Genomic DNA, 21,786 nt, shown 5'->3' with positions numbered 1-21,786 from the left:
GAGATCAACAGTGGCCATTTTGATAATTGTGAGGGTTTTATAAAAGCAGAGTTTATAATATCAGAGGGTTGCTCGTGGGATGCACAGCAAAAAATCTTGAACGAATGGTGTTTATGGCGTTTTTGTTTCATTATAACTTTATACCTATAGAACTTTATATCTTTAGGGCTTTATGCATATGATAAATAAGGCTTATAATATGGGAGGATTGATCGTGGGCTGCAGAACGAAAATCTTGATAAAATGGTACTCATGGCTAGGTATCTTAATGGCAGATATCACACTAACATATCAGCTTGTTATTTTTTTTCTCCTCGTTCATTGTGGTCGAATTTATTTCCTGTTTGAAAAATGATCATGGCTGAAATGTGTTTAGCTAACAAATATTAACAGTGGTTTATATGTAAATACTAGCAGATATCTATCTCAGGTTAGGTTTTTGTACAAATGTAGTGAGTGTCCATGACAGCCTAAAACAATTATCTATGTTGATAAACCATTTTATCATGTGTGGTCAGACATTGCTTCCTCGTCTTGTATCCTTCAAACTCCAGCCAATACTAAATCAATAGCAAAGGGTGTTTGCCAGTATGTCTAATTAAATAATACCTTATTAAGGGCCATATGTAGGTGGCCCAATACTGGTCGGTAACTGTGAAATTCATTACATTTCACCGTTACCGACCGGTATTTAGGAATTTATGATGTTTGGAGGATTCAGTATTAAGGAATCAGTAAATACAGATTCCTTAATACTGATACCTTATGGCCTTGCATTTAAGGAATCGGTAATACCGATTCCTTAAATGCAATGTAGGTAGCACTTAAAACAGTGCACCTCAGCCTTAACCTCATGCGTGCTAGCGTTACTTTGCTCGCACGCTGAGATTTTTAATATCGCATGTTCCATGACGAGGAGGCTACGCGATGACGAGCCCAGCTCGTCATCAGCCACAAAGGGGTTAAGGAATCGCTATTTACCACCAACTCCAAGTTGGTGGTAAATAGCGATTTCCTTTCTAAAAGCACTTTTTAGCTTTTTGAAATGTGCCATGTGGCACACATCCATGCCCCTAGGGCATGCATGTGTGCCACATGTGCACACATGCACATTTCAGGGATGCAACAGGGTGTCCTTTGGACACCCTGGCACCCTTAAAATACCTCCCAAGTATTACCGAATCGGTAATACTGATTCGGTAATACAGAATGTCTTCACATTCATTCCTATGGGTCTCCAAGCCCATAGGAATGAATGGGTAGGTATACCTTATTTACGAATCGGTATTACCGATTCGGTAATAAGGAATATTAACAATTCGGTATTTTTTACCGATTTATTACCTACATATGAAATACCGATTACTAAATACTGAATCTGTAAAATTCAGTATTTAGGAATCGGTATTTCCCTATTACCTACATCGGGCCCTAAATGCATTAACGAGTGCCATAGGCCTAAATTCAGTAATTCCTGTATCAACAGACTTCGGTTCTGGGTTTGGCATTGTAGAATACATCTTCTAAGATCATTTCTTCACAAAGAAATATATTCTCCTGAAGAAAGTGAGGGTCTCATTGGCAAGATTTTGATGCAAGGCAGCGCAGTAAGTCACTTTGGTGTGCTGCCCCGCATCAAAAGAAAATGACAGGAATGCACTGTATCTATGAGTTACGGCACATACCTGTCCCCTTTTACTGGCGCACAAATGGGTCCCTTGTGCCAACACACACACCCTTGCAGCATGGCGGAATGATTGTTTATGTGCAGGAAGGTAAACCTTCCTGCACAAAAACAGTCAATGGAGGAGTTTTCCTCTTTCAATGCGTGCACATTTAGAAAAAGAAAAAACGAGGAGACATAGTTATTTCTCCTCATTATGCCACCCATGGTGAGGAGCACTGTTTTGATGTATTCCCAGATTTATGCAATGTTTTAAATCTGCGAATATATCAAAATCCAAGGCCTTTGCATAGGAACACCGACTGCAAAACCCATAGCACACCTCCCTGACATAGTTTGAGGCAATGCAGTGACTTGTGCTTGCCTTACACCATATCTACAAGGCCATGAAAATCTAAGCAAGGTGGCTTTGCATGGCCATGTATATATGATTGAGAGGCCTGAGCCACCGGAGGGTCATTAAAAGTGCTGCTCCGAAATTGTAGGCCTCTTGTAAGTGACACCCTCTGTTTTTTATTTGGTGTATTTTATTTGGGTTTTCTATTTCTACTCCATTAACAGTATCCTTTTTCTCAGAATATTTGTATTACATGGGAGGTGTATTTGAGATTAAGTAAACAGAGCAAAGGAAATGAGGGCCATATTATCAAGAAAGGACGATACATTATCGTTGCTTTTATCGGCAGGAAACTGCCGCTAATGCGGTGATAATGGGCTTGATTATATGCCCTTGTGAATTCCCATAGAAGCCCAGGTTAACACCAGAACCTGGGCTTCTATGGTAATTCACAAGGGCGTATTATCAAGCCCATTATTGCCGCTTTAGCTGCAGTTTCCTGCTGATAAAAACTGTGATAATGTATTGTCCTTTCTTGATAATATGGCCCTGAATTCCTTGTGGGTATTGGTATTTTTCAGGAGTGGGTTTTAGACACAACAGGCCTGATTTAAACAGGTTTTGCAGTGATGTACTCTTGTAATACTGCTGACTTACTCCTGAAATTCATGAGATCCCACTTATATCAAAACCTTTTTGAATGATGACCAATGGTTTTCAGTTAGTTCTGTAATAATCTCTCTGATGAAATGGACAATACCAGCACGATGCTCCTTTTATGCATCCAAACCAAACACTGATACAAATACTGATGATCAATTAGTTATTATTGTAGCCAATCCATAGAAATACATCTATGACGACCTGAGATAATAGGTAAATCCTTCAATTTATTTTAGAATTCGTTATTTCTTTTGTTTACTTAATGCAACTTTTTTTCAATTAGGACAAGCTTGTAGAAAAATACAATATACAAAAAAGCGCAATCAACTTTATATACACAGGCACCATACTTTAACTTCATCATCTACTTCTCACATTCAAAAAAGTTCCATTCAACCCCATTTATAACTCCCACTCTCTTACAGCCATACACAAATCTCCCTTTCTGGTTCAAGCTAACCTGTTTGATATTGTGAGACCAGAGGGTATAACCAAACAACGGAAAGAGTTTTACACCAATCTTTCTAGTGCACTCTAGAACGGCATTGGTAGCGGTCCAGCCACCGCCGTGGTCTCACCTCCACATTACGAGTTTGGCGGTCGGACTGCCCTGAGACCGGTGCCAGCACAGAACCACCATTCCATAGAGGTGTCATAGAGGTCAGAGGCTGCAATATGCTTGGCAGGACTGCCGTGATCTTGCAACGCATATTAAGAGTTTCCTCTCCACTGGCGGTGGTATGGAGGTTTCTACTTCATGTCAACACTGGTGGAGAGGAAACAAAGGGGTCACTAGAGGGCTCCCTGTACCTCCTCCGCTTGTGGATGCACACAGGGGGACAAAAAATGTTCCCCCTTGTGTGCCTGCAAAACAGTTCCTGCCCGGCATTGACTTTCGAGTCCATGCCAGTTACAAACCTTGTGAGGCATTCCCATTGCAGTGCCTTTTTTTAAAGGAGCCGGCACCTTTGAAAGAGGCAAAGCCCTGGGTGCGTCAAGCCACCTGCCCTCCAGACCACTTTAAAGTCATAATCTGGTGGGTGGCGGCAAGTTTCAGAGGTGTGGTGGAGCGACAGTGGCATAACACCTGCTCCCGCACCACCGAAACTCGTAATCTGGCCCCTAGTGTTTCGGCTGCCTGGGGCAGACTCCCTGAGTAGAGTTAGATGAAAAAACTCAAGCGCAACACCCGTGAAGAGGTCAGCTCAGGTACTTTAGCAGGGAAGATGATCTGAGCAGACAGAATGTGGCTGTATATCACCCGTTCTACCAGACATATATAGGGCTTCTGACACAGGACCCAGAGACATCATCTTGGAGGCCCTCAAGAGAGAGTGAAAAATGAATACAATAGTGACCTTGTTCTCTACAGAACGCCCAGCTACAAAGCTAGTTCCACATTTTAAACACACACATGCACACACGTATAGACACACAAGCACACACATAAAGGTGAAAGTAAAAATAACAGTCTACCCACAATGGGAGTGTATACAGAGAGCATGTCCACCCTCACTATGAATTGAGGAACACTTTGGATTCACCCTCTGGACAGCAGAACCTTGTCCTCTACTGGTGAAAGGTACAAAAAGCATACACCACCTTCAGAAGGCTTAATAGGGATAGCGTCGCCCAGCTTTCATTTCCATTCAAGGACTTTCACAGCGCCATCATTGCTCTGGTTAATTTTATGACTACCTTGGGTATAAAACTCTCTTATTGACATTCAGTTCTCAAAATATATGATTTTATGATCCACGTACATGTGAATGATGGAGAAAATCCAACAGGCTAGATGTTTCTTTGTTTATTACTGAAGAATCTGACTTTTTTGTTTGGCTCTAATTCTAATTATTATTATTTTAGACTATATCTGAAAGGCCATTCTGGAACTGCAGGCAAGCAGAGCAGCTTAATATTGCATGGAGCCGATTTCAGCACCAAGGATGCCGACAATGACAACTGCATGTGCAAATGCGCTCTCATGCTAACAGGAGGTAAGCATGATATAGCAACTGTGAAATTAACTTTAGTGTTCAACTACACACATGTAGTGCACTCCTCATGTAGTACGGTGCCAATATGTATTTTGTGAGTTGTATGGCATGTCAATAATATTACATGCATAAGATTCGCCTAAACCCTACGTTGCAGTCGTAGGGGCTGAATTATATGTTGGTGGTATGGATACTATGTTGCAATAGTGACGAAGTATCATTACCTCCAACATAATGGTCACCCAGCAGATTGATATGTAGGCGGACCTTTGGTGTATCTACAGTGGATATTATGGCCCAGAGTAGGAGCAGCCAGAGGTTGACCTACATAACTGTCCACCTAATTTAGATACAGATAACAGTGGTCCAATCAGAAAAAGCAGAAAATTTACAGGGGGCCATACTAATCAACTCCTCCTAATTTACTTAGAAAACCCCACTCTGATTCAATCACAACAGATGGCTCAAAAAATTCAGACACACACACACACTAAGATTGCACTCCAAAATATTTGAAAATGTATTGCAAAGACACAATATCAATACTGTTTACATTAAATTCTTAGCTCCAGAAGTGTTATGGTGATAGAGGGGTGCTCAGAAACGGTGCTCATGCAGATTTAGAGAGAAGAAAGGAGCCATCACCTCCAACATCCACCTCCAACCTACCCTGCAAAGAAACTGGAACAAAATCACCACGGACCAAATCTCCGCATCGCTCCTTCGAAACACCCCAGCCCTCTCTTCTAACACCAACGAAGCCGCCGCTAACCTCACCCTATGGTTATCCAACACCGCCGACACCTTAGCACCACTGAAAAAACGGCAAAGCAAACCTGGCAGCAAGAAGGCCTCATGGTTCAACGATGATCTCAAGAAGTCCAAGAAACTCTGCCGCTCCCTTGAAAAGACCTGGAAAAAAGACCCAACCACCAGCACCAAGGTCGCCTTCAAAAACGCCACCCGCACTCACCACCAACTGATCCGAAAAGCCAAGAAAACAGCATTCAAGGATCGACTTGACAACAACGCCCACAACAGCAAGGAACTTTTCAACATCGTCAAGGAATTTTCCAATCCCTCGGCCAACTCCAACGACATCACCCCCTCTCAAACCCTCTGCGACTCCCTAGCATCATTTTTCCACAACAAGATTGCAGACATCCACAACAGCTTTGACAACCAACCCGGAAATCAACCCACCCTACCATTTGCTGATCATCTTCCCCCCGTGAACATTCTCAACGACTGGAACCCAATCTCCACTGAGGACACCATCCGCCTGATGAATTCAATCCACTCAGGATCCCCCACAGACCCATGCCCTCACCACATCTTCAACAAAGCAGACTCCGTCATAGCTCCGCACCTCAGAGACGTCATCAACTGCTCCTTCAACTCCGCCACCTTCCCGGAAGACTGGAAACACGCTGAACTCACCGCCCTTCTGAAAAAACCAACAGCGGACCCCACTGAACTCAAAAATTACCGCCCCATCTCGCTTCTCCCATTCCCGGCCAAAGTCATCGAGAAAGCTGTCAACAACCAGCTCGCCACCTTCCTCGAAGCCAACAAATCCCTCGACCCCTCACAATCTGGCTTCCGAGCAAAACACAGCACTGAGACCGCCCTCATCGCAGCAACAGACGACATTCGAACGCTACTAGACAATGGAGACACAGTCGCCCTCATCCTCCTCGACCTCTCTGCAGCCTTTGACACAGTCTGCCACAGCACCCTCCTACAACGCCTCTATAACATCGGAATCCAAGGAAAAGCACTCGAATGGATCACCTCGTTCCTCACCGGAAGAACCCAGAGAGTCCGCCTTCCTCCATTCAAGTCCGAGGCCTCCGAAGTCATCTGCGGCGTACCACAAGGATCCTCACTCAGTCCCACCCTCTTCAACGTATACATGAGCCCCCTCGCGGCCATCGCACGCCAACACAACCTCAACATCATCTCTTACGCGTACGACACTCAACTGATCCTCTCTCTCACCAATGACCCCAGCACCGCCAAAACTAACCTACACGAAGGAATGAAAGAAGTTGCCGAATGGATGAAACAAAGCCGTCTGAAACTGAACTCAGACAAAACAGAAGTCCTCATCTTAGGTACATCCCCCTCTGCATGGGACGACTCCTGGTGGCCGGAAGCCCTCGGAAAAGCACCCATCCCGACAGACCACGCACGGAACCTAGGCGTCATCCTGGATTCGTCACTCTCAATGAACAGACAAGTCAGCGCCGTATCCTCTTCCTGCTTCAACATTCTTCGCATGCTCAGAAAAACATTTCGCTGGATCCCCTCCGATACTAGGAAAACAGTCACCCACGCTCTGGTCACGAGCCGACTGGACTACGGAAACACCCTCTACGCGGGTACTACCGCAAAACTCCAGAAGAAACTCCAACGAATCCAAAACGCCTCAGCCAGGCTCATATTAGACCTCCCACACAACGAACACATCTCTGGTCACCTTAAAGACCTCCACTGGCTACCCGTCAACAAGAGGATCACTTTCCGACTGCTTACCCACGCACACAAATCACTCTACGACATCGGACCAGACTGCCTCAACTCACGACTATCCTTCTACACCCCCTCCCGCCAACTACGTTCTTCCAACCAAGCCCTCGCCATTGTACCTCGCATCAACAAGACCACCATGGGAGGCAGATCCTTTTCATACCTGGCTGCTAAAACATGGAACTCACTCCCCGCTTACCTTCGCCTTACCCAGAACCACCTAGCGTTCAGAAAGCAACTTAAAACGTGGATATTTGACAAGTAATCATCCTCCCCTTCCTAAGCGCCTTGAAACCCTCTGGGTATGTAGTGCGCTATACAAATCCTATGACTTGACTTGACTTGACATGCATGGATGACAATGAATGGCTACAAATCACTTGGGTCTCAGGCATACTTTAATTTGGGGTATTCCAGGAAGACCAAAGAACAATTAATAAAATATAAGTTAGGAATCCTGCCAGCCATTCCGCACCTCCCACCCTGGCTGAGGGAAAATGTGGCAACACATGCAAACTATTTGGGAACAGTACTGAGGACTTGGAACACCTTATCTGCTCCTGCTCTAAATTAAAGGAGGAAAGGGGAGGATTACTCAAAGTGCACTTTAACGAACAAGGGATTTGAACTCAGAGACAGGCCATGCTTCGACTCCAAGGACCCACAGTTAAGTGGGCGGCTAGTGAAATTCCTGTCACTAGTGAAATCTAAGCAAGGGAGTGATGTGCCCCGTTCAAATGCAAAAAACTTATGAGGAAGTTTTAACTTTCTCAAATGGAAACTTTTAGCACAGACATTTGTACCTCTTGAGAAAAAGCCGAGCACGGTGCTTTCACAATAGAGACTTTTAAGCTTTTAGAAATGTATTTCTCTTGTCTTAATAAGTATGTATTTTTTATGTGTATTTTTGTAATGGTTTTAATTAATCAAATACAATAAATTACTTTACCTTACCTAAAGAGCAGAAAGAGGGGGAAGGTATGGACCCATTATATATACCATCTTTCTTCGGATGGAAGCCTGTCCAGCATATTTAATACATAGCAAGTCCAAATCTACTTAATCAGAATGAGGTACAGTTACTGAATACACATTGGCACTCTGTGAACAATCTATTGAATCCAGGTTTTGTATGGTTAGGTCTGTGCAGTATTTGCGATATTATTGTAGATCAATATTGCTAACCTCAGTATAGTGGCAAACACCCCTTCATACACAGTTGCAGGTCAGAATATTAAGCCTACTAATATTGTGCATCAAACGTATTCTAAAAATAGCCTAAAATACAAAAAATATCAACTACCATAATATTGTGAAGGTAAGTATGCAGAGGTAAGTATAGATTTACCATTCCTAACCCCACATCTAGGTGTCTTGAAGATAGGGCATATCTTCAAGGCACATGGATATGGAGTTAAGAATAGTAACTATATTCTTGCCTCCACAAACATACTTTCACGCTATTTATGAACTCAGTATTCTGGTACAACACTTTCATAAACAGCCCACACTCAGCTATTCTTCAAAAGCAGACTCCTCTCGAAAACAAGTATTTTTTATAAGTACTGTGGGGCATATTCACAAGGGCATTGCGCTACCGGAAAGTATTTTCCACGGCATTCCAGAAGAGCAATACCCTGCACCATATTTACAAAGTGACTTTGAGCCATTTTGCTTGGCTTAACGCCGCTTTGTAAATATGGTACCCTTTTCACACAGTTTTCTGCATGAAAGAGTGTGCAATGGCTGTTGCTGTGGGCGTCCCACCACAACACCCATTGCTTTTTGATGCTGCCCCAGATTTACAAACATCTGAGGCAGCCCCAAAAACGAATGCCATGCAACAGCAGGCGTTAGATTGGTGCTGACAAAGAGAAGTACTTATTTCTCGTTATTTTTGCTTTTTCTATGTATACTGCATTCTACAGCACACATAGAAAGAGCAAAATGTCATTAATTACAGTTTATGTGCAGGAAGGTGTCCCTCCCTGCTCATAAATAATGTTTAACTAATGGCGGTTTGCTCCTTCTAGTGCACTGCAGAATGCAGCACACACAGGAGAAGCAAATTGCCATTATTGATTGTTTATGTACACATAAACAATAATTCCCGGCAACACAGGCACCCTGGCATTATGGCGCAAGGGTGTCTGTGTTGGCGCTAGGCATCTATTTCAAGTGCCACCGTAGAGAAAAGACAGGGGTGCGCCATATTCATGTAAATACAGCGCTGCACCATTTCCTTGTAGATATACCGCTGTGTTTTTTCCTCAAAATATGTGTGCACCAAATTGGAACTCGCGCCTTTTTTACTGTATCTTTTGCATCCTTCTACTTATTTTGCCCTAATCTTTTAGCACCTCAACATGAAAAACAGACGAAGTTATAAAAACGTATGAAACTGCCAGACACGATTCAACTTTTGTTTGTGAAATGTTGTGGTGTAATCCGTTTCCTCAGGTTACAAACGAAACAGAGCAATAGAAACCTCCACTAACGGAGTTCTGTTTAAATCATTGTGAGAGGTTTTCTTTCTCAACATTGTTGGGACAACTCTTCGCCTTCTCTTTCGAGGAGGCCTCCCAGTGAAAGGATTCCCTCCACTCAGCTGCACTTGTCCCGTGAGGCCCTTAAGTCGACCCTCAATGAAGCTTTGTGATCCTCGGCAAATAGGTAGACATTCATTGGGATGAATTGTACATCGCGGGCGCATTTCCAACAGCATTTCACAAAAGAGGTTTTTAAACCCATATTAGCTACAGATACGTGGTAATTGCTTCATTGCTTTGACCCTGAAAGCTGCAACCTTTGGAAATAAACACTCAGAGCATGTATTTGCAAGCAGTCTCTCCAGCTTTCAAAGACATCCCACAAAGAAAACTGAGAGCACGTGAAGATCATTGGAGCAGCCACCCACAGACCCCGAGGCTGTGGTGAATGTCAAAGCCACTTGTTTTGGAAGCCTCCCTCTCAGGACGGCGAGTGCATAAGCATGTCTGGTTCCAGGGAGCAGACGCACAAACCTTTGTGCGACCTTTCTATTTTCAGCACCTTGTCTGTGCACCCAGGTCTTTATTTGGACAAAAAAAAGTACCGAGGCCCAAAGATTTCTTTAGAAGTTTGCTTCCGACCGTGCTGAATGGCTGTTTTTCTGCACCCCGAGTCTCGCTGATGTTGACTCTGCCTCTACTGTCGAGCAACAGCGAACTCTACACACGGCACTACTTATCTACTTTCATCACCCCACACTTCTCGAGCCTTATCACTTAATTTGAGCAGTGGAAGTGTTAAGTAACACTTTTAGGATGACTGTTATCACATAGTTGAAAGATTGTAGCAATATGATTTTAGCATTTCAAAAAGTGGTAAAGGTTTGATTGTCACAGGAACTTTAAAAGTATCCACCGTACCTACCTTTGAATGTAGCTGAATTTAAATGCATTACAATAGACTTAAACACAATTGCACTGTAGCACCACATTGCAATAATGCAGCACAAAAGTACAAAAACAACAGCGCACAAAGCAACACCCCCACAAAAAAATGCTGCACCACAATTATGCACAGGCCTTCTTGTCACACATTACCACCTCCAGAACTCTGCTTTCATAACATGATTGTAAAATCTGTTTGCATCAAGCGCAGTCTTATATAAATGAAACAATGTCACTCAAACATGTTCTGTGAACCAGCCCCTTCTCACTTAATCCCACCCTGGCAGGTTCTTTTTTATGTCTGCTTTCTTCCTTTCTCACTGTTTTCCTAGTCCAATGATGAAAAATATGTCATGATCACCACTGTTCTGTCCGCAAAAAGTATAATGACCCATGATCACATGCCTTGAAGGAAAAGTTGTGTTGAGCCTGGAACTTCTGGCTCAGTTCTGAAGAAACTTTGTTTGTTTTGAAATTATGTTTTACTTATGACAGTGTCTTGTGCTGCAGCCAAATATTTATTTGGTAAACCAGTGTTTACCTTAACCCCTTGTGTGCTGCCATCGACCAACGGCAGACGGGAGCACTACCTCTCTAGTGCTGCCGTCGGCCGACACGGCCCCGCCCATTTTGCGGAATTGCCGCACTGCCACGAAATCGCGGCCGCGGCAAAGGGGTTAATGTGGTGCTATGGTTGAAATGGAAGCCCACAAACTAACTAGAGTGAGATATAGTGAAACAAAATTGAGTAAGGCAGAGAGAGGGCACAAGAGACAAAGAAAGAGACCAACAGAGCTTCTAAACAGAGTGAGAGGAAAAGTGAATGACAGATGGAGAAGGGAAGAAAGAGGGAGAGAGGGGAAGCCAGAAAAAGTAGCAACAGTGAAAAAGACAGATAATTATCAATATATAAAAATGTTTCACATGCTGAGTTGTACATTACGGTTAAATATAGTATATGTCCTCATCACATTGCTGTGCTGTGCAGTGTCGGAAATCTGTAGGGAGGCCCTGGAATTAGAGATCTTAGAATCCCTGATAAATGATTACTCTTGGTAGACACATGTCACAATTTGCAAGGATCCAGCAGGTCCATCCAAGTGTGTCAGTTATATTGTTGTCCAATGCAGAAGCTCCCTCGTTGGTAGGAAGAATTCAAGCCTGGAGCCAGAGGCATGCGGTGCTCTTCATTCTTTGGTTAGGGAGTTTTCAGGAGTCACCTCCACCCACCGTCCAGTAAAACTTACAAAAATGGTACTTCACCCACAGTTAATCAGAACACATCAGGCTTGAGGAAGAGTAGAAGAGGACTAAACCTGCTGACAGTGACCTGTGTGGAGAACTGAACTGCGACTTGTATACAGAACTGAGAGCTGTACTCTAAGGGTCAGTTGGCTGACCTCCTTTATGGCTACTTGGACACAACAATCTGTAAGAAGCTTTTTTCCTGAAGTGCCCAGTTGACCAGTGGAAATTGGATCCGGATTGGACCATGCTAGTGGCCTCTGCTGGAGTGAGTCCTGGCCCCTAAGTGATGCTCCTGATGTCCTGAGATGCACAGAATTGAACAAGAGGAGCAGCACCAGAAACTGAAAAATTAGGATTTAGAAAATTCTGGGACTTTCAAGACCTAAGAGGCATCAGAGGACCTTGTGCTAAAGATGTCCAATTTCAAAGAAAGTTCATGGGCTACATCTTCAATTTGCCTGGCTGGTGGATTTTGAGCTCCATTACAAGAAGCGAGTCTGAAAGTAGACATTTTGATCGGGTGAAAACATAAAAGAGTATCTCTCTGATATCAGGACTCCGTTAGCTGAAACATTTTAATTTCTCCCAGTGTGAGCTTTTCCTGCTAAAACCAATAGCTTCAGTGAAACCTCATACAGCCACTATCTGCCTTGAAGTGGACTTTATCTGATGCAGCCTACAGCCTTGCCCTGCTGGAGACTTTTGACTTTCAATTCCGAGACTAAGGGACATATTAATAACAGAATGGAGAAGTGTGGCATTAAGCAAACATTGCTAATGCCACGCTTCTCCATCTGAAAACACAGAGATGTGCTGTATTCACAAGAATGTGGCGCACCTCTGCATTTACCGTAGACTTGACACGGAGTTCAGCTGCCTAGCACCAATGCATGCACCTTTGCACCATAGTGCAAGGGTGTCTGCATCAGGGGAAATGATTGTTTATGTGCAGGAAGGTTACCATTCTGGAACAAAAACAACCATTCATGTTGTTTTGAAAGTTCTATGTGTGCTGCTTCATGCAGCACACATAGAAATTGCAAACCGTCATTGTTCTTGTGATTGTTTATGGGCAGGAAGTCACCGTCCTGCAAATAAACAATCATAGGCAGTTTGCTGTTTCTATGTGTGCAGCACAAAGCAGCACACATGGAAACAGCAAAAACGAGGAAAAATAAAGCATTTCTCCTTGTTTCGTCTGTTTAAGACCAGGTATTTCATGGTCTTAATTTTGGCACTGCCTCCTATTTACACCACATTTGTAAATAGGGGTCAGCGTTGAATATAAAATCAATGGGAGTTGCAGTGGAACGCCCACCGCAACACCCATTGCCCCCCTTCACACTAAATACAGCATGAAAGAATTCCTTATTTACAAGGCATGTTAAGTGGCTTAAAGCTGCCTTGTAAATAAGGAGAAGCCTCTTTCGCCAACACGACGTCACTTTTAGTAACTTTGTGTTGGCGATATGGGCTTGTAAATATGCACCTGAGGTAGAATGCAATGTTTGTGACCAGGATTCCCCGTTTGGTATTCCCCACTCATGCCCCATTGTGGTCAGCCTGAAATGGCACCTAGGTGCCAATCAACTGGGTGCAGAAGCTACTGATTGGTGCTATAGTTTTCCTTGCAGTTTTTGCTTTAACCCTTTCGCTGCGGCAGCTATTCCGCCACAGCGCTAACGGGGCGGGGCGGCCGCATGCTGGTGACAGAACCGCTCCGTCACCAGCCGCGGTTGAGCTGTGCTGGTGACGGAGCGGTTCCGTCATGACCCGCCCCGCTCAATAGAACGGCCGCGCAGGCGCGAAATCAGCGTCGCGCAGGCGCGGCGGCCGGGCCATGACGGAACCGCTCCGTCATCAGCACAGCCCAACCGTAGCTGATGACGGAGCGGTTCCGTCATCAGCAGGGGAGGGGTTAAAAAGTCATATCCGCGATGATTCTTATTGGATATTTTCTTGATTAAGTGTCAATTTGCCCATTACATTTTCCTTTATTTTTATAAATGTAATTTTTTTAACTGTGTTGCAACTTGACTTTTGTACTTTTTTACTTTTAAATACTTTACACATTTTCCTGGGTCAAGCCTGCCTGCTCTGTGCCATAGCTACCAGGGGGTTGAGCCTTGATTTAAATTATTGAAACTGTGTTTCCTCTGAAAAAATAGCGGTCTTATTCCTTGTGGTGGACTTGCTTCCTCCACAATGAGTGAAGTAGTGTGGCTCACTGGTTAGAGGCGGCAGACCCGAGAGCAGAGGACGGCCCGGGACCAGGGTTCGATTCCCGGCGCGGCAGGTTTCTGGACCAGGGTCAGCGGACTCGATAATTCTCTCGCCTCGGTGCCCACTCTGATCAGCGTTCACACTCGGCAACTCTGGGCATTAGCTTGCCTCATCTTCACTAACGGCCCCACCAGACCGCCGGGGATGCCTGGTCTCACCCTGGAGATACCCATTAAGGGACCATCTCTCAGGGAAGCCAGGAAGGGTTTCGCAGCGGTCGAAGCGCCTTGGGACCCACCGGGTAAGTAGTGCGCTATATAAATGCCTATACATTTACATTTACAATTATTAACCCACTTGCTTACCGAATCCATTCAAACTTGGAGGCCAACATCAAGGAACAATTAGGGATCCAAGACAAAAGAAGAAGCAGACTCACTCAATACTATTTTGGGTATCTATGAGAAAGAGTCTATAGATGAGTCTGGCTGATGGATTGAGCTTCCCCAAACCTGAATGTCTCCAGTGAAGAACTTCTGTACAGCAACTCAACATAACTGAAATTAAGCAATGTCAGTCAGCTTAATACTTTTTATTAGACATCAGAATGTTTAGCTGGGACTGTATTTCAGAATACTGAAATAAAGAACTGCTACGTAAATAATGTGAACAAATAGGACTTACTCAAATAATCAATAATCCCAAGAAAATAATTTACAATCAGACAATAATCTATCCCTTTAACCTCTGAACTACGATTTAAAGTGGTGGAAATATATTTTACATAATAAAAACACATTACAAACATTAAGTCCTCTTAAGGCAGGGTCTTCATAGCTTTAAGGAAATGTATTCAAAACATTTAGGTATATTTTTTATGCATTGCATTGCTATTCACAGAGACGTATTCATCCTTAGTTAGGGTCTTATTTGGGCCCACAATGGTCTATATGAATTGGGAAACAACCTGTAACATTCAGTAACAGGTTTCCCAAATACTTGTCTTGATTGCCAGATAAGTGATTAATAAAGTGTTTTTGACAAATGCCTTCCATCTTTAAAAGTTTCATTTTCCAGAATTCACTACCTCTCAAAATCTTTATTCATTGTTATCGTAGTGCATTTTTAAGTTTAACTCTTATGGTCAATTTCATCTTTCAAATCGACTTTTACCTGTGGGGTTTCATCCCCTTCATTTTTAAAGCTCCTACATCTTATGACATGAATTTGCTCCAACCTTTATCAAAGACGTTTAGTTATAAACTGCAATCAATGGATATCGGGCGTACTCTGGGAAGCCAACGTAATCATGTACTTGGAAGAACCCCATTGTACAAAATTTACATTGACAGTATTTTTACCAATGGGAACGAGCTGTAAAAGTATGTGTTGGGGAAATGTCCCTTCATGCATTGAAACATTTTCAGCACTCCTACACATCTACTAATTTTAAATATAAAGGTTCTGCTCCCTTTCCCACCCCAAAATGCACTCACTAAAATGGTAAAAGTAAATGTGGACATTTGCATCCATGCAATAGCGTTGAACCAATAGCACATGAATCATAATTTGCACACATTTAGGAGCGCTTGGGAGTTGGTTACAGCAATCTGCAGAATACCCCAGAACACTCCGAATCTTGCCTGAAACCTAAAAGTGTGAATACAGCAATACAGACATACAGGTGGAGTTTCTATAATTGTTAATGCACATTGTGTTTGTTAAAATGCACAAGTCTTGATGTGTTGCCTGAGGATAATGATTTTGCACTTGCAAAATGCTCTTCATCTGAACCAAAGTGCATTCTAAATGAATAGAAGAAAAATAAAAGTAACCACTTACCTTGCACTCGCCGCATTGCTGAGTAGGGGATGCGGCGAGCGCAAGGTAAGTGTTTTTATTTTGTATTTTCCCTCATCGTCGTCTGTCGACCTGATCCTTACTTGTGCGGGCTGCACCTGTTTGATTCCCAACCTTGTACAGTGTCAGACTAATAATAATAATTCTACATGAACCTGGTTTTGCTTTACGTTACTACTAGTTCCACACAAGTTAGCGTATATAAAGAGGGTTGGTAAATACGACTACTCTACTATTAAATGTATGGAAATATGCTCTGTTTGTCCAGTTGCTATCTACTTTCAACAGGACTAATATGAGGAGCACTAAAGCCCTCATGACAAGTTCAGGGCCAAGCCCGATCCCCTTTGCAGTGTCTGCTGCCAGTTGCATCATAGTTACCACACCCTCTCAATTTTGCTCTTCTGGAAGGTCGAAACTGAAACAAATATTTTGCGGGAAAATACCTAGAAAAACTAAATACATTGAGGAATTAAATGTTTTAAATACAGATTTGGCATACCATCCATCAAATCCATATTAAACACTCGGAATGTGAAATATTTACTACAGCTGATAAATACCTCACCGAGAATAAGGGTATACATTGCGTGTGGTAAATACCCCACACCTTAGCGCTCATCTTGGTATTAGTACCTAAGTTTACTTAAGTTAAATTAGAGGCTCTGCAGCTCAGTCCCTAGAAATCTCCCTACTTGCTGCTAATTTGGGCGTGTTGGTCCATTAGGTCTCAGGAGTGCTGTGCCTTCTATGGTATGGAGATTGTAATTGAGGGGTTGTTTTTTTGTTGATTTTCAACACTATACCTCCTCACTACAAAACAAAGGTAGATTGGTTTCTTACTAGGCAAAACATATGATGGAACAAAAAAGTCAAGAAGGGAACCTTGTTCAATTTAATGAAAATAACCTCAGAATCAAAATATCTCAAATACTTTCTGTTGTCTTTTAAACACAGGCATAGCGCATAGATATAGCAGTATCCAAAGGGACTGAGAAAAAAACCTTCATTTTCCTTTGCAGAATACAGATACATCCTATAGATCTTCTCACATACCAATCACTATAAAAACCTACTGGAATGTTGCAAGGAAGTGCTCCAAGCAAAATAGGATTTTGCAAGATGGATCTGTAAAAAGTCATGTATGGCCTTTTCTAGTAAACACTTTTCTCACTTTGTAGCATGTACAGTACTCATGCAAAGTAGGAAAAGAATGAGAAACTAAAAAGTTTCTCCTCTGAACATCTCCTTTCAGATGGTGTTCACTTTTGGTGCTAAACTGTATTTAGAATTGTATGTAATTCGGTCTTTGCATCAAAAGACATGGGTGGTTGCATGGGAAACCTGCGTATCACTCATGTAATGCCCCCTCGGTGCTAAGTAACGCAAAGCAATGCTTCACGTTACTTTGCATTACTTATAGGGTACTTTCCAACACAAAAGATCTGGAAAATAAATTGGAAAAAAAATATTTTGTTCTGATTTGCCTCCCTTTTGTGACACCAACCAAGAGCAAAATGTGTGAAAAAGTTCCCCAAGTGTCTGTATTAAAGCTGGTAACTGCTCGTTGGGTATTTGGGAGCTAAACACCTAACTCTAGCTCTAACTCTTTCACTCTAACTCTTTCTAAATGATAGGAGCCCATACCTACATCTCATATCTAACATATTCAGCCAGGCCCTGGTTTGGTCGTTTGCAAGAAAGTGCAGCTTTTCAAAAGCTGTCAAACACGTTGGGCTTTAGCTCACTCCTTCCCCTCAATCAACCATGCCTTTAGGGATTTTAATGGAACAAAAGAGTCAAGAAAATAGTAAAAATGTACTCTGGAAACAAAACAAAAGACCAAGTTGCGACATTCACACTAAAGAGAAAATAGCCAAACCCAGGAAAAAATTGTAACTAGTCCACCGTACTCTGCCACGTTAAAATTAAATTATAGTCTTATAATGAATTGTTTTCATTTCTCTTTCTCATTTCTGATGCTAACAATCCCAAAAGCAGAAATTCACTTGTTATGTGGTATTTATATGGACAAATGCCCAGACAATGCAGTTTAAATAACTTTGAATAAAACAAGCTCAATTTTAAGCAAAAGATTTTATTTTGTATCTTTATGGTGAATTTATGATAAGATGCCTTGCTGTTATATTGTTTGGATAATATATTGGAAAATATGTTGGTATTGGCAACCCTTAAGATTACTGTCAACACTTTATGAAAGATTTTATCTTTGACCAAATGTTATGAGGAATAACTGGCAAAAACATTGTTTTTGACAATTATTAGGACAAAACTTCCCATGTCGCATAGGCTGCCGTAGACGATTGGGATATTTTTCGTAATGAACTGCAGTAATTCCGAAAATGTTTAAGATACTCAGAGAAGGAAAGATTACTTGTTTTCCCTTTACAAAACATTTTTAGGAAATTTATCATCAGAAGTTGAGTCTGGAAAAGAACATGCTAAAACATGCGCCCAAAACACACAAAATAAATTATTTTTGCATTTCAGGAACAGAATCTATGTAAATATGCAAACAAAAACAAGTAGGGCTTTTTGGGTTGGTGTGGGACTGAAAAGTAGTTGATCTAACAATGCATTTGTACATTAATTCACCCAGCGCCCACTTATACGTGGTAAGCTTGCTCTACCTCTACACCTCTACCTCTCCACCTCTCTCTACACGCACATATATACACATATATATGTATGCATATATATGCATATGCATTTATTACCTACTGGCGGTCGCCAGTAGGTAGTTATAGTTAGGATTATTTTCAATAGAAAATATCAACATTCTATTGTGAATACCTTTGGCGCCGGTTGAGGAATCTGCCTGAAAATGTCCTCAAATTTGCCTCGCGGCGCTCCCGGGGGGGATTCGTCAAGCGGGGGCCGAGATAAAAGGGGGGTCCCAAAACGTGTTTTCCCCATGTTAATTTCCATAGGGCGGTCCACCTCACTTTTAGCCCGAACGGCTGAATGGATTTCCACCAAACTTGGCAAAATTGTAGGGACTGGTAGCCCGATGTGCCTTTGCTATGTCTCAAGATATGTGCTCCAGTGGATTTTAAATGATTTAGGTTAAAAAAAATATATATATCTATAAGCGCGCCCCGGTACGTGCTCCGGGGCGCTAACCAGCTCGCTACGCGAGTTCGCGTGCGGAAAGCTGATTGGCTCTCGGGTGTCTGTCAACATTCCAAACAGTCCGGAGCGGCCGCCATCTTGTGTCTCGGTAGGATCGAGACACAAGAGGTGGAAAAAACAAAGGGGAAAATGACCATAAGGGGGCAGAGTAGACCCCCCTTGGCCCCCTAGGTTTGATGTGGGGGCTATAAAAGGGCCGCGCGGGGCAACATTTTTTTTTTTTTATTTGCGCAAGGGGAGCGCCCGGTACGCGCACCCCAGAGCGTACCGGGAAGCGTTCCATGGGGAAAAAAGAATGATAGAGTTTTTAAAAAAGTAGCCTTTTTTATAATTTGGAGGTAGTTCTAAAAAGAACTGTTTTTTTTCTTCTTTTTGTTGTTTTATATTTTTTTAATGTTTTTTTGAACATTTTGTACTTTTTTTGGCTTTTATGAACAATTTTATATTTTTTTGTTATTTTTATGGAGAGAAACAAAAAACAGGGAATTGAAAACGGCTCAACTGGAGCAAAAAATTATCAGGAAAAAATTAAGGATTTTTGGGGCATTTGTGGTTGTCACCAGCACGGTTGATGAGCGTTATGCTTTGCTCACCATAGGTGATGGTCTTACCACAAAAAATACAAGAGATTTTGTATTGCCCAAACTTTGATTGAATTTTTGGGACCATCTCCCTTGTTTCTGGTCCCGATGGTGTGGGTTGCTTTCGTTTGGAGGTGCTGGGTGTAGATTCGGGAGGGTTGCAGGCGAGTTCTCCCACCTCTGCCGCAGCATAGTTGTTGGGATGCTTGCGCTGCATGTGTTGAATCATGGTGTTATTACCAAATTAATATTTCTTATTAGGGTTCCCCCTTGAAAGTTCAATGCCACAGATTTTGCAAGTCACCTTTGGCGCATTGACTTTCTTCTTGCCCTGTGGGATGGAAAAAACTCCCATACAATGTGCTGCCTTGGCCTGTATGTGGTATTGTCTTCTGGCAGCCACTTCCTCCTCCTCCTCCTCCTCCTCTTCTTCTTGACCACCAATGTGATGTTGTGGTGGTCCTCTTAGTGGTGGTGGTGGTGCAGATGCTCCAGCTGCTGCTGCTACTGTAGCCTTTTTAAAGTACAAAATATTACTCTTAGATCTCCAAACAGGTCTTCCTCAGTCAAACGACAAAGTCAGAATAAGGAAAAAAGGTGGAGGCTTTCATCATTTGGAAAAAAAACTGTCCTGAACCAATGAAAAGTGTTATTTTCAGGTCACATGACCCGGGCTTTCATCATTTGGAAACCAAAACTGTTCTGCACCAATAAAAAGTGTTATTTTCAGGTCACATGACCCGACCCGCTTACGCGACGCACCCCTGGGCGCGCTTGGGGGCGCGCCACGGGGCACATCGCGTAAGTGCGTCAGATGCTTACGTTGCGCTATCGTATTCGCTCGAGTGCTTCTGGGTGTGCTTACGCCGTGCGTATCACGCAGACGCGGCTACGCGATACGTCACAATGATGTTTTCGTTCGCGGCAATAGCGCAAACGGGACGCTCACCGGTGCGCGACCTGGGGCGCTCCGGGAAACTGCGCTTTCCGGTGCGCACACCGGGGCACGCACCGGGAGCGCACCAGGGCAAAAAAAATAAAAATAAATAGTATTATAATATACAATATAGGATTCATTATAAAAAATATTACATTTCATAGGTTTAAGGCCCTATATATAGGTAGGAATTAGCATTTAAAAAACCTATGAAATTCACTGAAAAAACCATAGGTTTTACACCAGCTATAGTTAGGAATAAGCATTTAAAAAACCTATTAAATTCACTGAAAAACCATAGGTTTCACACCAGTTATAGTTAGCTGGAAAATTTACTATTGACATAAAACCATAGAAATTCCAATGTTATAGTTAGTTGGACTCACTATAACTTGCGCGCCTGCAATGCACTGCTGATGACCTCACATATTACATCACTCATGATATCGTCAGTGACATCTCTCATACATACTTTTTTTAGTAAAGTTTTTATAATGCAAAACATTAGAGTCAACACAAGAATTCCTGTTTCTTGCACAATATATACAGTAGCAATGTAGCATAGCAGACACATCAGTACATTTGGACATTGGTAAACATATAGAATTATATTATGCCTGGCTGGAGTTCGAAGAGATTCACTCCGTGAAATTCTGCGGAGTCACCAGAAACCTCTGCATAATTCTGTGTAGAGTCACAGGCAGGTGGAGTATTGCTCAGCCACCCCTTCTCTAAATCATCAGCTCTTGCATGAGCCAGGCAGCTGCTTTTCTCACATTAGGACCCACATTATTGGCCCTTGATCATTGGCCCTGATGGAGTATCTCTCCTGCAATTTTCGGCATCCTCATCAATGCCGTGGCCAATCGCCTCTTCCTCATTTACAAATAGCCTCCCGCTCCGACTGACTTCTCCTTCCTGACCCAGGTGGGCTGAGGCTGCATGGCTGAGCAGTGTTGTGTGGAGTGACGTGAAATCAGACCCTTGCACAGCACACCAAGTCAAGCTGCTATGACCATTCACGAGTTGTCAATATTGTGGCAATGATTGACATTTAGCAGGCAGCAGGCTGAACAGGTACTTTCTTTGTTTACCAACACAATATCTTGTTGCATTATACCCAAGTTGTGTCCTAAA

The 21,786-nt window shown here is 42.7% G+C and overlaps 1 protein-coding gene across 1 annotated transcript in view; it reads left to right on the top strand.

Moving 5' to 3' along the window:
- ANGPT1 (angiopoietin 1) overlaps window positions 1-21,786 on the top strand; it is a 1,006,072-nt gene that overhangs the window by 966,335 nt on the left and 17,951 nt on the right. Inside the window, exon 8 of the mRNA XM_086966113.1 lies at window positions 4,551-4,681. Within this exon, the coding sequence (XP_086822239.1) occupies window positions 4,551-4,681 (131 nt within the window). The remainder of the gene's footprint in view (window positions 1-4,550; window positions 4,682-21,786) is intronic.

The sequence above is a fragment of the Lissotriton vulgaris genome, chromosome 4_1 (assembly GCF_964263255.1).
Source record: "Lissotriton vulgaris chromosome 4_1, aLisVul1.2, whole genome shotgun sequence".
Classification (NCBI taxonomy): domain Eukaryota; kingdom Metazoa; phylum Chordata; class Amphibia; order Caudata; family Salamandridae; genus Lissotriton; species Lissotriton vulgaris.
The sequence above is the reverse complement of the archived record's forward strand: the minus strand, read 5'-3'. Positions and strand labels throughout refer to the sequence as shown.